General features: G+C 44.9%; 1 protein-coding gene across 1 annotated transcript in view; it reads right to left on the bottom strand.

The window, feature by feature from the left end:
• The window catches only part of atp10a (ATPase phospholipid transporting 10A), a 68751-nt gene that overhangs the window by 25093 nt on the left and 27288 nt on the right, over window positions 1-16370 (bottom strand). Inside the window, exons 3-8 of the mRNA XM_007891113.2 lie at window positions 13986-14071; window positions 7873-7979; window positions 6885-7016; window positions 4828-4958; window positions 2028-2280; window positions 453-670 (exon numbers count right to left, since the gene is read on the bottom strand). Coding sequence (XP_007889304.1) covers window positions 453-670; window positions 2028-2280; window positions 4828-4958; window positions 6885-7016; window positions 7873-7979; window positions 13986-14071 — 927 coding nt within the window. The remainder of the gene's footprint in view (window positions 1-452; window positions 671-2027; window positions 2281-4827; window positions 4959-6884; window positions 7017-7872; window positions 7980-13985; window positions 14072-16370) is intronic.

The following is a 16370-nucleotide window of genomic DNA, read 5'->3' on the forward strand; positions in this document are numbered from 1 at the left end:
CTGTATAGCCCCTTCAAAAAAATATAATAATTTGGTCAGTTCAATCCACGACTGACTGTTTGTGAGACGCTGCTGTGCGCAATCGGTTGCTACGTTTCGCCCACAAAATATACAGGCAATTCACTTTACAGTATATTCTGTGAAGCTCTTTGAGACGTCTGCAAGACGTGATAAGGCGCTATGTCAAATGCAAGTATTATTATTTATTATTATATTCTGTTCTATCTGGAGACGGAGGGCGGGAGGGAGGGATGGGATGGGAAGGGAGGGAGGGAGGGAGAGCGGGGAGGGAAGGAGGGAGGGAGAGAGAGGAGGGCATTCAGCCCATTGTGGCAACAACGCTGCTTTCAGGAAATTCTCAAGTGTTCGGACACCGTTTTATTGTCAGTTGTTAAAAATGGTTGGAATATGGAATTCTCTGCCATGAAAATTTGATAGGGACAAGCACTCACCATTGGGCTGCTGAACGCAGTGTGTTTGGAGAGGATGCTTGCCCTCTTGGCTTCTGCCCTGCTACCAGTCCTGCGGTGGGATTTGGTGCTCTGGCTCCTGAAAATGACTTTGGTGCTCTGGTAACTGGATGTGCTGTCACACCTCGGGATCGTCCCTGCCTTCGAGGTGCACTCCTCATCCTCGGACTCCGGCTCCTGGTACATTGCCAATCGCCGAGCTGGGAAAGCGGGAATGAAACACCGTGGAATTAACCCATCACTGGAAACTTCACAACGACAAAGGCTTTTTAAAAAAACGTGGTCAGCCGGGATGTACGACACTTGCAGAAACCCATCACTGTCCTCAAGAGTATCCAAACTAAACTGAGCGTTCCATGCATCCCACCTACATATCGAAATCCCTTAAAAAAAGTGCTTTAAATAATAATAATTTGGTCACTGAATTCACGACTGTTTGTGGGACACTGCTGCGTGCAATTGGCTGCCGCGTTTCGCCCACAAAATATATTCTGTGAAGCGCCCTGAGACTTCTGAATAACTTGATAAGGCACTACGTCAAATGCAAGAATTATTATTATTATTAAAATCATTGAAGGATGTGAGGAGTGAGCTGCAAAGTGGGCTGATTTAGGGATCAGATGCAGTGGCACAGACTCGGTGGACTGAATTCAATATAATTTACAATTTATACAGCGCCTTTCACGTCAGGAGGACTTCTCAAAGCACTCAACACTGCTGGCTGGGCGCCCGAGCTGAGAGTGGGAGCTGAAAATAGAGGGGAGGGGAAAGAATGGCTGAAGAGATGTCAAAGAGGTATGTTTTGAGACAACCTTGAGAGTGGTCGAATTCCATGCAGAAAATGTCTCCATTTCTACATGAGTTCATATTCAGTGCAGAACTCATAATGTATTGAGACCAGGGATTGAAACTTGAGTATTTTCCAAGCCAGCTACAGTCTTCAAAGGCTTCATCGTTAAGTAAAGTTTAGTGGTAAAATCATTGCTTCTGTTAAATTATTCACTTTCTCCATTTAATCACGGTGATCTTCTCCAATGGCATTTTTCTCTGTGATTTGGGGGTAAGTTCCCTTTGCAAAAGGTGAGCTTACCCTTTGTGAATGGATTCATTCTTTAAAGCACGGTGTCAGCCTGGCTCTCAACTGGTAGCATTTCTGTCTCTTAGAGATGGAATCAAGCCCCACGTCTGGACTTGGAATCACATAGTCTAAGCTGATACTCCAATGCCGTGTTGGTGGGGATGTTGCATTGTTAGAAGGGCTGTCCTTTGGATGAGACATTAAACCGAGGTCATGTTTGCCTGTTCAGGTGCTGTGTTAAATGCATGGATTACTGTAATTATAATAATAAATATAATAAGCCTTGCATTTGATATAGTGCCTTGTCAGAATGTTGAGATGTCTCAAAGCTCTTCATAGGATACATTGCAAAGTGAATTAACAGTGTATTTTGTGGGCAAGTTATTTTAATTATTTTATTAACGGGGCTGACCCCCTCCCTTTACCTCTCAGTCTCACAGCTCGTCTTGGCTCTACTGACAGCAGCAAAGTGGACTCACCATTGGCGTCGTGTGAGTACTCGACCCCAGCCACCGTGCACCTTCTGAAAACCATCTTGTTCTCTGTCAATGTGCCGGTTTTGTCAGAGAAGATGTATTGGATCTGCCCTAGGTCCTCGGTGATGTTCAGCGCCCGGCACTGCAGGTGAGAGTCAGTCTCTTCATCGTACAGGTCCACGTCTTGGTGGATGAAAAAGACTTGGCAAATTTTAACAACTTCGATGGAAACGTAGAGTGAAATTGGAATCAGCACCTGCAATGCGTAAAAAGTGAAAGTGAGAGAGAAATGTATAAACTGGAAATTAAACCCAAACCGGGAACTATTGTTAAGTCTGTAATCTGTGTACCAGTGTCAGATTCTGCAGTGTTATGACAATTATGTGTATCACCCACACAATATACAGACAACCCACTTTACTGTATACTTTGCAAAGTGCTTTGAGACGTCTCGACGACGTGATAAGATGCTATGTCAAATGCAAGTTTTTTTTTATTATTAAATCTTAATTATTACAAAAAATATTACATGACTGACATTGGGGTTGATTGAACAAATACAAAGAAAGAAAGAACGAAAGAAAGAAAGACAACTTGCATTTTATATCGAAGTGTCTCAAAGACATTCACAGACATTCATATTGTTAGAGATAATATCTACACTTTCATATGGAAATGCGGCTGGAATTTTGCATACTGCAGCTCCCCACATCTGGTGCAAGATATATTTATCTGGAGGAATGTGGGGCCAGGAAACTGGGAGAAAATGCCTTCTCATTTCACATAGCATTGTAGGATCTTTATCATCCTTACAATTAGTATTGCATCGTTCACGCGATCTCCCAAAGCACTTAAATAGATTTACTATAAAGTGTAGTAACTGTGTATATTGGAGGTGAACATGGAAACCAATTTGCGCACAGCAATGTCCACAAACAACCACAAAGTGAGTAACCAATTTTATCTAAGGGTTTCTTGGCCAGGACACCAGGAGAAACTCACTTCCATTTTCAAATATGCTACAGGATCTGAAATGTCCACCTGAACAGTCAGTCATGCCCTCAGTTTAATGTCTCATCCAAAGTACAGCACCTTCAATATAATGCTTCCCCCAGCACTGCAGTGGATTGTCATGCTAGACTAAGAGTTCAAAGGTCCGACTTGGGCTTGAACCTACAAGCTTCTGACTTGGAGGTGAGAGAGCTACCAACTGAGCCAGGCTGACTTCTTTAACATCCACATGAAAATAGGCAGGCAGGACCTCAGTTTCTTAATAAGCAGTATCACCACAATGAATAAAACTTTGCCCACGGTAGGAATCATAGAAATGATAGCACCGGAGGAGGCTGTTCAGCTCTTTGTACCTCTGAGCTATTCATTGGAGTCCTGTAGCTCAGTGGTTAGAATACTCGCCTCACAAGCGAGAGACCTGGGTTTATTCCCTGGCGGGGTGAAATGTTGGGCAAGTTTCCTTACTCCACACGCCTCTGCTTACCAAGCAGTAAGTAGGAACCCGGTTGTTAGTCAATTGGCGGATTGTTTTTAAGGGGGTAATAATTCTTTAAAAAAAAATGGGTCACTCAATCCACGACTGTTTGTGGGGCACTGCTGTGCGCAATTAGCCGCCGCGTTTCACCCACAAAATATACGGCAAATTGACTTTACAGTATATTCTTTGAAGTGCTTTGAGACGTCTCGAAGACGTGATAAGGCGCTACATCAAATGCAAGGATTATTATTATTATATTGGTATTACTCAGGAATGAAGCAATAACATCTTTTAAAATAATGAGATGACTGTGTGGAAATCAATAAACTTATGGTGAAGGAGGTTGTTTCGCAGTTAATGTGGCAGTCAATCTGCACCTGAAATGTCCCACTGAAATTCAAATTGATAAATTAAATATAATATAAAAGTCTGTTTGTTGAAAGGCCAGAATTATTATGCTTTTCCTCCTCAGTGTTCCCTTCAGGATCGCTGAGCTAGGCCACGGTGATTTGTTGCTGGTATCACCCATTCATCCTGTTTTTGTACAGTGAAATGGATCACCTTTATTACAGCTCGATCTCCATACAGCACGGTTGAAATGAAGAGTAGGAGGCTCGGATGAATGAATCACCAAATGCAAGGATTATTATTATTTGAATGAATTTGCTCAATTAATACACATCGCTACACTTTACACTATGGTCTCAACACCCACTCGCCCCATCTCCTCTCCACCACCCTTGCTCCACCTTATCTCTGAGACCTTCTTCAACCAGATTGACCTTGCTTCGCTCAGCAAACACTGGCCTGCTTCATGTCCCTGCTTTCAGCCACTTTGCCCCGGCTCTCTGGAACTCCTTTCCGGAGTTCCTCTTACTCGCTCCCTCCCTCCCTCCCCTCATCCCTCCTCGGACTTTGAACTCAGTCTCAGCTGACACTCCAATGCAGTGTTTGGTGAAGAGTTGAACTGTCGAAGGTGCCGTCCTTTGGATAAGACGTTAAACCTTGATAAGGTCCAATCTGCCTGTCTTAAAACATACCTCTTTGCCTGGGAATATGTATATAAGACCCTAAATATTTCCCTGCAAACAGCACTGACTTGGGCACCCAAGCTGGGGATGGGAGCCGAGGGGTGTGGGCAGGGGAAAGATGACCAAAAAGAGGTGGGTCTTGAGATGGATCTTGAATAAATGAGAGGCAAGTCGGACTGACTGTGGGATGGAGTTCCAGAGAGTGGGGGCAAAGGGGCTGAAAGCCCGAGATACATGACGATATACAAGCAAAAAACATAATACGTTTTTTTTGAGGCATTACCTGGAGCACAATTATCATTGTGAAGAACAAATACAATCCAGATAAAGTCGGAGGTAATTGGGTTCCACTGGAGTCGGGAACATCAAATGCTGGCCGCTGATCTCCGTACTGAGCTACCCACAGTCCGTGACCTGCACATCACAAGCACATTTAGGGTAAGTGATTTCATCAAACCACCAACATGACCCGCTCTGCCTTCCCCCACCTCTGCAACATCACCCTATTCTGACACCCCTCAGGCCACCGAAACCCTCATCCACGCATTCATCACTTCCAGACTCGACTACACCAACTCCCTGTTTGTCAGTCTTCCCAACTCCTCCCTCCACAAGCTACAGATTATTCTGATCTATGTAGTTTGTATCCTCTCCCACACCAGGCTCCATGAACCAATCACCCCCACCCTTGCCTGGTTCCTCTGGTTCCCCATCCCCCAGAGAGTAGAGTTCAAATCCTCATCCTTGCCTTCAAAACCCTTCTCGGCCTTGCTGCTCCCTACCTCTGGGACTGGCTAACTCCATACCAATCTGTCCACTCCCTCTGCTCAGCAGGCTCTGGCCTGCTCCATGCCCCCTGCCCAGTCCACCACACAATCACGGGAGGGCCTTCAGCCTCTCTACCACACCTTTTGGAACTCCACTCCACATTCCCTTGGCCTCGCCCCCTCCCTTGCTTCTTTGTCTCAAAACCCTTTTCAACCGTACCTTCGGTCACATTCTGACCTCAACCCTCCCTGCCCTACACTCCTTCTGATCCCAACCCAATAAAAGCCAATTCCCACCATTCAGCCCAGAATTTCTCAATGTCTCTCCAGCTCGAACCTGCAACCTCCTGGACTCCTGTAGCATAGTGGTTACCTCCCTCGCCTCGCAAGCGAGAGGACCCGAGTTCGATTCCGGGTTTGAAACCTTAGGCAAGTTTCCTTACTGCACCCGTCTGTTTACCCAGCAGGAATCAGAAACCCAGTTGTTAGTCGATTTGGAGCATCAATTTCTGGGTAATAATATCTCCAAAAAAAAATAAAAAATTTGGTCACTCAATCCACGACAATATCAGCTTGCATTTATAGAGCGCCCTTCACACGGGGCAGTGTCCCCGAGCGCTTGACAGTGGCGGAGTCTGAAAGGTAGAACCAAGTAGGAGAGCCTCTGGGAGAGAGGGAGGGGGGAGGTGACCATAAGCATGATCAAAAAGGAAGGTCGTTAGGCGGGATCTGAAGGTGGGGAGAGAGGGGCAAGGGGGAGGGATTGAGCGAGAGATTTCCAGAGACCAAGAGTTTCGGGGCTTATTGACTGAAGGCACAGCTGTCAACTGTGGAGGGGAGGGGATGAGGGGGTGAACAGGAAGCCAGAGCTGGCTGAGTGGAGGCAGCGGGTGGCGGAGTGAAGGGTCAGCAAATCGGATAGGCAGAGAGGTACGAGGGCATGAAGGGATTTGAAAATGAGTGACAGGATCTTGAAGTCAATCCATTCAGTAATTGGGAGCCAGTGGAGCCTGGCAAGGATTGGTGTGATGGGGTGATGGAGTTTTGGGTGGGTTAGTATTCAGGCAGGGGAGCTCTGAATTAATTGGATTTTTTGTTTTGTGGAGCTGGGGAGACCAGCGAGGAGGACATTGGAATAGACTAGCCAGGAAGTGACAAAGGCACAGACAAGGGTTTCGGCTGCTGTGGGTGTGAGATACGGACCGAGGCGGGCAAGGTGACAGAAGTAGAAAAAAGCAGATCCCGGTCGGGGAACAGATGTGTGATAGAAAGAAAAGCTGGGGATCGAACTTGACGCTTAAGTTGTGCATGGGTTCGGTGAGTGTGAGGGAGAGCCTGGGGAGGTTGAGGAGTTTGGACCTACAGGAGAGAAGACGCTGACTGGAGCCAAACGACTGCTTGGCTTGCAGTCAGTCCACTTTACAATATTTGCTGCGAAGCGCTTTGAGACGTGATAAAGTGCTGTATCAAATGCAAGGATTATTATTATTATTATCACTAGTGAGTGAGCCGAGCTGACGTGATTGTAACAGGATCAGTGCGCGACCAAGAGCAATGTTTTGGGATTACTCACAGATGGCAGAAAAGAGGCACATAGCGATAAGTATGATCACACACCAGAAGACATCTACATTCATGCGTCTCTCCAGCTTGCTGCGTTTGTAACGTGGCCCATTGTTATTCAGCATCGCTTTGGTATCATGACCTGGAAAGACATTTGGAGCAAAATTAGTGACAGGTATTGGACATACACACACATACACAACACACACACGCACACAGAGCTAAAGGGATCCAAACACACAAACCAGTGCAGCCTTCAAGGGCTGCTAATCGTCAACCAAATAATGCTGCATCACTCTATCAGGACATGTGCAAACCATTGGGTCCAGTCAGATAATAATAATGATCCTTGCATATGATATAGCGCCTTATCACGTTGTTGAGTTGTCTCAAAGCACAGAACGTACACGGCAAAGCGGATTTACTGTGTATTTTGTGGGGGAAACATGGCAGCCAATTGCGCAAAGCAGAGTCCCACAAACAGCCATGGAGTGAGAGACCAATTTTATTGAGGGGAATTATTGGTTTTTCAATGCATCACACACATCGCAATTTTCACATTTGGAACATTGGACTCGCTTAACAGCAGAGCAAAGGGCTCTCAACTCCGAGCAAAGGGACACAATAATAATCCTTGCATTTGACCAAGCACCTTATCACTTGTTTGAGATGTCTCAAGGTGCATCACAGCAGTGCATTACTGTAAAGTGAACTGTCTGTATATTTGTGGGCAAAACCCGGCAGCCAATTGCGGACAGCAGTGTCCCACAAACAGTCGTGGATTGAGTGACCAAATTATTTATTTTTTTTGAAGGAATTATTACACCTGGAAAAACAATCTGTCAATTGACTAACAACCGGGTTCCTACCTACTGCTAGGTAAATAGAGGCGTGTGGAGTAAGGAAACTTGCCCAACGTTTTGCCCTGCCCAGGAATCGATCCCAGGTCTCTCGCTTGCGAGGCGAATGCTCTAACCACTGAGCTACATGAACCGTACCTGCATAGATCACTATTCCCACCACCTCTTCCGTGTTCCTAATGGTGCATCCTCGGAGTAAGAGATTTTCTTTATTAAGTCCAGCTCGGTTCCCACTTTTGTACACTCTGCAAAAGAAGAAAGTTACATTAGAGAAGGCATCAAGAGCGGTGTCATATGACTCTGTAACATCAAGCAGGACTGTTGGACTCTGGGGCTCAGAACAAAGATTTGGTTGCCAGCCCTCTGGCCTCAGAGTCAGAAGGTTGTGGGTTCAAGTCCCACGTCAGGACTTTGAACTCACAGTCTATGCGGACATTCCAGTGCAATGGTGGGGGAGAGGAGGGAGAATTTGTTATTGCATCTTTCACGTCGACAGGATGTTTCAAAGCGCTTTGTAGAATTTTTTTTGTGGTCAGTGGTGTTCCCCAGAGGTCTGGACTTGGGCCTCAGCTTTTCACCATATATATAAATGACTTGGAAGAAGGAATAGAGAGTTGTATACCCAAATTTGCAGATGAAATAAAGTTAGGAGACACAGCAAGTCGTGTAGATGGGAGAAGGAAGTTACAAAGGGACTTAAACAGATCAAGTGAGTGGGCAACACTGTGGCAGTTGGAATTCAATGTGGGAAAGTGTGAGGTCATCCACTATAGATCTAAAAATAGCAAAACAGAATATTATCTAAATGGTGAGAAACTAATATCTGTGGAAAAGGGGTTTATGTACACACATCACTAAAACAGACTCCCAGTTTCAAAAAATTATCAAAAAGGCTAATGGGATGTTCGCCCTTATCTCAAAGGGGCTGGAATATAAAGGAGAGTAAATGATGCTTCAACTATATGGAGCCTTGGTCAGACCCCATCCAGAATACTGCGTTCAGTTTTGGGTACCACACACACCTCAGGAAGGATATATTGGCTCTGGAGGAGGTGCAGCGCGCATTCACCAGAATGGTAATAATATTAATCCTTGCATTTGATACGGCGCCTTATCACATCTTCGAGACGTCTCAAAGCACTTCACAGAATAGACCAGAAACTGAATTGACTGCATATTTTGTGGGCAGAACGCGGCAGCCAATTGCGCGCAGCGGTGTCCCACAAACAGCCGTGGAGTGAAGTGACCAAATTATTATGATTGATTTTTTTAAGGAATTCTTACCCTCGGAAAAGTGATCCGCCAATCGACTAACAACTGGGTTCCTACTTACTGCTGGGTAAACAGAGGCGTGTCGAGTAAGGAAACTTGCCCAGTGTTTCACCCTGCCTGGAATCAAACCCAGGTCTCGCGCTTGCGAGGCTAGTGCTCTAACCACTGAGCTACAGGACTCCACAGGACTCATCCCCGTGCTTAAGAGTATCCAAACCAAGCTGAGAATTCCAGGCATCCCACCTACACATGGAAATCCCAGAGATAGATCGCTGGAATGGAATGCGCTCTCTCTCCCTGGAGGGACGCCTCCTGCTTACCTAATTCGGGAAAGTATTAAACCAAAATTGCTATGTAAATCCTGTGTGTTCTGTTAGAGCTGTCCCGTTTGTGCACTTTGTTTCCCACACGTTGTTCACTGGATCCTATAATCTAAGATCGTCAAGCCTCAAAGCTAGAGATCAGAAGAGTTATTTTTCCCCAAAGAACCATGGAAGTGCGGAACAAACTCCCATAATGAGCAGATAGTGCTGGGCTGATTAAATCCTTTTAAAAACAAAGCTCGATAAACATCAGTGTAATAGGACTGAAGATTACGTTGATAATTTCAGACATCGCTTTTGTGATGTCTGAAATTATTTCAGAATTTAAATAATGTCAAACATTACTGAGTTATAATGTATAACTCAGTCTCCGTTCAGAGTAGATTGTAGTAGCATCATCCATCCCCCAGTTCACCATTCACCCCATGTCCAACTGTTTCCCCTTCCCCCCAGATTACTTGACGTAAGGAACACCTACCACCAAAACATCTGAGATTATTGGCAAACTATGCAGCAGTACCCCAACGCACACTCTGGGGTCCCCAAGCCTTGGCTCTTGCCAACCTTTGTCCCATGCTTTCCGGAATCAGGTAAACAGGATGCGTCGTTGAGATTATTAACTTTGAAAAGGGTCCTGGATAAATAGCTGTTTAGCGGAGCGTTTGAGGCAGAGTTTTCCAGAGTTTTGGGGTGTATGGCGGAAAGTACGGCTGCCAACGGTAGAGTGGAAAGGGGGAACAAAGCAATGCAAGTTGCTGTTGTTTTTTACGAGCAGGATTGGAGTTTTAGGAATAAGATGAATAATATTCCTTGCATGTTAATACAACAACAATTTGCATTTAGCTTGCGCCCTTCACAATGGTAGCGTCTCGGAGATGTTGAACAGTGGCGGAGTTTGACAGCAAGCCGGGAGGTGACTGTAGGCCCTGTCAAAGAGGAAGGTCTTCAGGTGTGATATGAAGATGGGCGAGGAGGGGACAGGGCAGAAGGTTTGAGGCAGAGAGTTCCAAGGTTTGGGGGCGTAGTGACTGAAAGCACGGTGAAAAGGAAGAGTGACAAAGGTATATGCAGAAGGCCGGAGCCAGCTGAGCGAAGGGGGTGGGTGGTGGAAGTGGTGTGTGAGCAGAACAGAGATGTAGGGAGGTACTGGAGCGTGAGCCAGTGGAGCCGGGTAAGGATTGGGGTGATGGGGGTGTGGAGCCTGGTACAGGGGAGAATACGGGCAGCAGAATTTTGGATCAATGGCTTATCACCTCGTCAAGTGGTCTCAACGCTCTTCACAGAATTTTAATTGGAGTCACTGTGTATTTTTTAGGTGAACCCAACAGTTAATTTGCGCACTGCAGTGTCCCATAAACAGCCATAAAGTGAATGACGAATTTTATTTGAAGCCAGGAAACCAGGAGAAACTCCCTTTCCTTTTCAACAAAGCCGGGCTAACACATATATTCCTCAATTCCTTCTCGCTCTTGAAGCACAGCCAGTTACGATAGGTGTCTCCCTAACCCATTTATATTGTCCACATCAATAACGTTCCCTGGTAACTTCAATCAGTCTGGCAGAGTCTATATTTCTTGACTCAGAGTTGTGACTAAGTTAGACTCAATTCGTCTAGGCTGACATTCCTGTGGTGCCTTGTCAGAGGTGCCATCCTTCGGCTGAGATAGCAACAACAATAACAAAATACATTTGTATAGCGCCTTTCACGTCGGAAGGATGTCCCAAGGCACTGGGCGTTTAACCTAGGCCTTGTCTGTCTGTTCAGGTGGACGTTAAAGATCCCGTGGCACTATTTGAAAAGAGAAGGGAGTTTCTCTCTCCTTGTGTCCTGGCCAACAATCCCCCAAATACAATTGGTGATTCATTCCATGAGGTTTGAGACGTCCTCCTCATGTGAATACCAAATGTAAGGATTATTATTTATATATTGACACAACAAAAGAGTGAACAAAGTAGCGACACCACTACTTCTGGTGCATTAAGCGCTCTAGGACTCTACCCTGCATGAGAGGTGCTATATAAATGTAAGTTGTTATTGTTATTTTGCTGGATTAGGGAAACCATCCATTGGGTGTATTTACTGTATGTTAATCTCCCCACAAACAAGCTGCAAATTGCACAGGACTGAGGCATCTCCACTTGTGTTGTTTGATAACGAGCGCTTCGTCAGAATGGCTGGGATAGTGCTCCTCCGTCTCCTCATCCTCACCATCCTGTGCTAACATTGGATGACAGTTAGAAACTAAAATATTGGTTAGATCACTCGTCTACAAACGAGAAGACCTGGGTTCGATTCCCGGGCAGAGCAAAAACTTAGGCATGTTTCCTTACTCCACAGTTCTCTGTTTACTCAGCCGTAAGCAGGAACCCGGTCGGTTGTTAGTCAATTGGCAGATCGCTTTCCGTAGGTAATAATCCCTCCAAAAAAAGAATTTGGTCACTCAATCCACGACTGTTCGTGGGACACTGCTGTGGGTAATTAATTGGCTGTTGCGTTTCGTAATATATTCTGTGAAGTGCTTTGAGACGTCTCGACAAAGTGATCAGGCGCTATAGCAAATGCAAGCATCATCATTATTATTATTATCATTATAACATCGGGTGTCAGCCTGGCTCCACTGGTAATAAATACCCTCGCTTCTTGTTGAAGTTACTTCAGTTCGAAATGGAATAAACAAAATGTACTGGAGCAGAAGGAGGACCAAAATGTCAGCAAAACACTTCATTGCTGATTGCCAACATCCACAACCCATTTAGGAACCAGCGATGGACAGATCTGCACGTAGCATGGACTGCACTTTATAGTAGCCAGGCACCAGCAGCCTAATAAAGCACAGGGAGCATCTGGTTTCTCTCAGACTGAGAAACAAATGTCACATTCATTTGTGCTAAATCGACTAATAGCTGCCTCTCCCTTTGTTGCCATCAGACCTCGTCGGCCTTTAATGTGATAATAATCTTTGGGTTTGATACAGTGCCTTCCACATTGGGGCGGACATTTCAAAGTGGCTCACTACACATATGCTAAAGTGGAGTGACTGTGGATTTCGTAGGCAATTTGCCCACAATATCCTGTGAATGACCGTTAAGTGAATGACCTATTAATGAATACATTTTTTTTCTTTATTAGGGGGATTGTTGGCTAGGAATTGGGAGAAACGCCTTTCACTTTTCAAATAGCGTCATGGGATCTTTAAAGTCCACCTGAACAGGCAGACAGGTTCTTGGTTCATCCGAGAAATGGCACACCACAATGTGTGAGTTCAAATTCCTGACGTGGGATTTATACTGACAACCTCCGAACTCAAGAGATGAAAGTGCTATCGACCAAGCCGAGCTGTCACCCTTCGTTGCAATGGATACAACTGCCAAAGGTAAGACCTTTGCACAACAGCGGAGTGGGATGTGATTGCTCAAACCACGAGGAACAAACTGAACACAAAGAGTTGGCTAAAATCGGTTGGTTACACCTCTGCAGCAAAAACAACAACAACAACAATGACAAAACAACCACAACACCAACAACCACACCAATAACCAAACAACAAATTGAGTTGATATAGCACCCTTCAGTTATGATAATAAAAAATAATAACCCTTGCATTTGATATAGGACCTTATCACATCTCCGAAAAGTCTCAAAGGGCTTCACAGGATCTATTGTAGAGTGAATTGACTGGATATTTTGTGGGCGAAACGTGGCGGCCAATTGCGTACAGCAGTGTCCCACAAACAGTCGTGGATTGAGTGAACAAATCGTTATTGATTGAATTATTCTGAAGGGTTTATTACCCCAGAAAACCGATCCGCCAATCGACTAACAACCGGGTTCCCATTTATAACTAGGTAAACAGAGGCATGTGGAATAAGGAAACTTGCCCAACGTATCACCCTGCCCGGGAGGTGAATACTTTAGAGCAACATCTCAGAGTGCTTCACAGAGACGAGGTCACATACAAGCTGGGCAGAAATTACCAATTCCACAAATACTTTCCTGTGAGTACTGGAAGGTGGAATGCAATTTGGTCAAATTTCAAAGGGAAGATTCCGATATTCCCAAAATATCTTAAATAAAAATAACATACAATGAAATAGAAAGTTGTTTTTTTCCGTAGCTTCTAGGCAATTACTCTGGGAAGGTTTAGTTGTGACAAAACTAAAAATTACATTTCTGTAGCACACTTCAGATAAGATAACATTTCAGAGTGTTTCAGAGTCGACACCAAGGGAGGGAGTGGCAAAGGTAATAATATAATAATAATCCTTGCATTTGATAGAGCAATCCCTCTGCCTAACCCCTCTTTGCTTGCCTTCAGATCACATATAAAGATTTTCCTCTTCGATCGTACCATCACTCCCCCTCCTCCTGGTTTGACATTAAGCTACGCCATTGTTAAGCGCTCTGACACACTACCACGCTTGATGGGTGCTATATACCGTAGGTGCAAACTGTGGTGGATTTTGTAAGTGCGAAAGGCGCTAAACAAATGTAATTTGGTTGTTGTTGTAGATCTACCACAGTCACCAAGAGAAGACTTGTAGCCCCTATTGTGGCTACTGGATACAGCGATCATTATGAGAACACTGCATGTGTATCTTAGACAGAGCTCCGTTAAGAAAGCCGCAGCTTGCTTTGTGGAGCTGAGGGATACTTACATGTGGCCTTGAAATCTGTTGAGATTGTTGTTCGGCTTTTCACATTCGATTACGCTGTTAAACTTCATGGGGTCAAACTCGGTCTCCTAAACACGCACAAAAGGAAAAGGGCTATAGGTTAGTAAGCACATTGGTTCCACCTGCTATTTCTCAAAGATTCTGTTTTGGCAAGACTTGGAGTGTTCGACTGTGAAATGATTCCTCCTGCTCAGGCGATGTTAATAAAGATGCCGTGGAGCTATTTCTAAAAGGGAAGTTCTTCCCCATGACCTGCCCAACAATTCCCCCAAATAATATCGGTCACTCGTATCATATCAAATGTAAGATTTGATCATTTTCACACTGGGAGGACGTCTCAAAGCGCTTCCACTGGATTTTACTGTAAAGTGGAGTGACTGTGGATTTTGTCAGCGAAACAAGCTGCCAATTTGTGCACAGCAATGCCCCACAAGCAGCCATGAAGTGAGTGACCAATTTTATCAACCAACCGAAGAGGCGGATGGGACCTTGGTTTAACGCCTCATCTGAAGGACAGTACCTCCGACAATGCAACACCACCCAGCACTGCATCAGAGTGTCAGCTTAGACTGTATGGGTTTCAAGTCCTGACGTCAGGGCTTGAACCCACAACCTTCTATCTCAGGGGTGAGAGAGCGACCATTGCGCCAGGCTGACACATGAGGAATTATGAGGAGGCGGAGGAGAAGAAAATTGCACGAACCCAGGAGCTGCCATGTGATACACAGCCATCTTCAGATTCTGCATCACATGCTCTGTCACTGGCTTATCAGTGCCGTGAGCAATGGCAAGGATTCATCTTAAAACCACAAGCGGAGAACGCTCAGTGGGGGGATTTATAGGACTGCCAGTCGCTAGATCCCACTGGTGGTTTTGAACAGATTCTGACCCAGATAATTAAAATATTAACAAGCCTTGCATTTGGTATAGGGCCTTATCGTGTGGTCAAGCTGTCTCAAAGCGCTTCACAAAATTATACTGCACATGTCTATGTAGTGAATGGTGTCTTTTGTAGGTGGACGCTTAAAAAATCTTTGCCAGTTTCTTATTAAATAACAGCAACAACAACGTTATAGAGTACTCTTCAGATAGGGTTTGATGCTTTGTGTAGAGATAGTCACTGAGCCAGGGAGTTTGGGGTAGGGGGTAGATGATTTAAAGCATTGGTCAAGAGGTAGGTTTTCCGTGGGCTTCTGAAGAGAGGCAGAGATGCAGGGATTTGGGAAATGAGTTCCAAAAGGTGGGGTTGTTGTGGCTGAAGGCTTGGCTGATGGTGAGGAGGGGAGAGGGTGGGTGAGGGGTGTAAAGAAGGCCTGAGTTTGCCGAGTGGAGGGGGTGGATGTTTGGAGGGGCGATGTAGGACAGTGAGACTGAAGAAAGTCACAGAGAGAAGTCACAGCCGTGCTGGGATTTATAGGTTCCTCCACACATATATCACTGTGCTACACTGTACACTTGGTACTGTTCCAATATCAAAGAGAAAGTTAGTACAGTGCCTTGTGTTTAATTATTATTATTACGATTCACCCAATAAAATAAAGATCACTCTCTACTGACTGGGACATTGCTGTGTAATTGGCTGCCACAAAATCCACAGTTAATCCACGTTACAGCACATGGTTTGAAACGTCTCAATTACTTGAGTAGGCGCGATATCAAATGCAGGGATTAAAGATCCTGTGGTGAGACTCAAGAAGGGAAAGGAGTTTCTCCCCGGTGTCCTGGCCAACAATCTACCCAGACTTAAATTAATTGATCATTGGTCGTTCGTGGGAAATCGCTGCACACAAAGTCACACGGATGAGACGTTAAACTGAGGACCTGTTTGCCTCTTCAGATGGATGATAAAAATCGCATGACACTATTCAAAAAGAGAAGGGAGTTTCTCTCTCACAGTGTCCTGACCAACAATCCCCCAAGTAAAATTAGTCACCCACTCCCACGGCTGTCTGTGGGACATTACTGTGGGTAAATTGCTGCTTTTTGCCCACAATCAATCAATCAATCAATCCACTTTACAGTGCAACTTGAGAAGCGTATTGAGACGTCTCAAAGACGTGATAAGGTGGTACATCAAATGCAAGGAATATTATTATTATTAGAAACACAGCTAGAGTCAGTCACTGACTTCCTGCTCGGCATTATGCACTACACAATTTTTTAAAATGTAAAAATGCGTCTTGCTTACATTGAAACTAACCAGCTGTAATTTAATTGTGGAAGTCAGATGACATTTATAAATCTTGAAGCGTTACTCAGTTCTTTTATCTTCTGTCTAGCGGTGTCTCGCCTGCTCTTTTAAGGATTAATCCATAAATCAAATCAATGGATCAACCAGCTCACGATTCTTCTGAATTATGACTGTTT

Source organism: Callorhinchus milii, unplaced genomic scaffold (assembly GCF_018977255.1).
Source record: "Callorhinchus milii isolate IMCB2004 unplaced genomic scaffold, IMCB_Cmil_1.0 Scaffold4, whole genome shotgun sequence".
NCBI lineage: Eukaryota > Metazoa > Chordata > Chondrichthyes > Chimaeriformes > Callorhinchidae > Callorhinchus > Callorhinchus milii.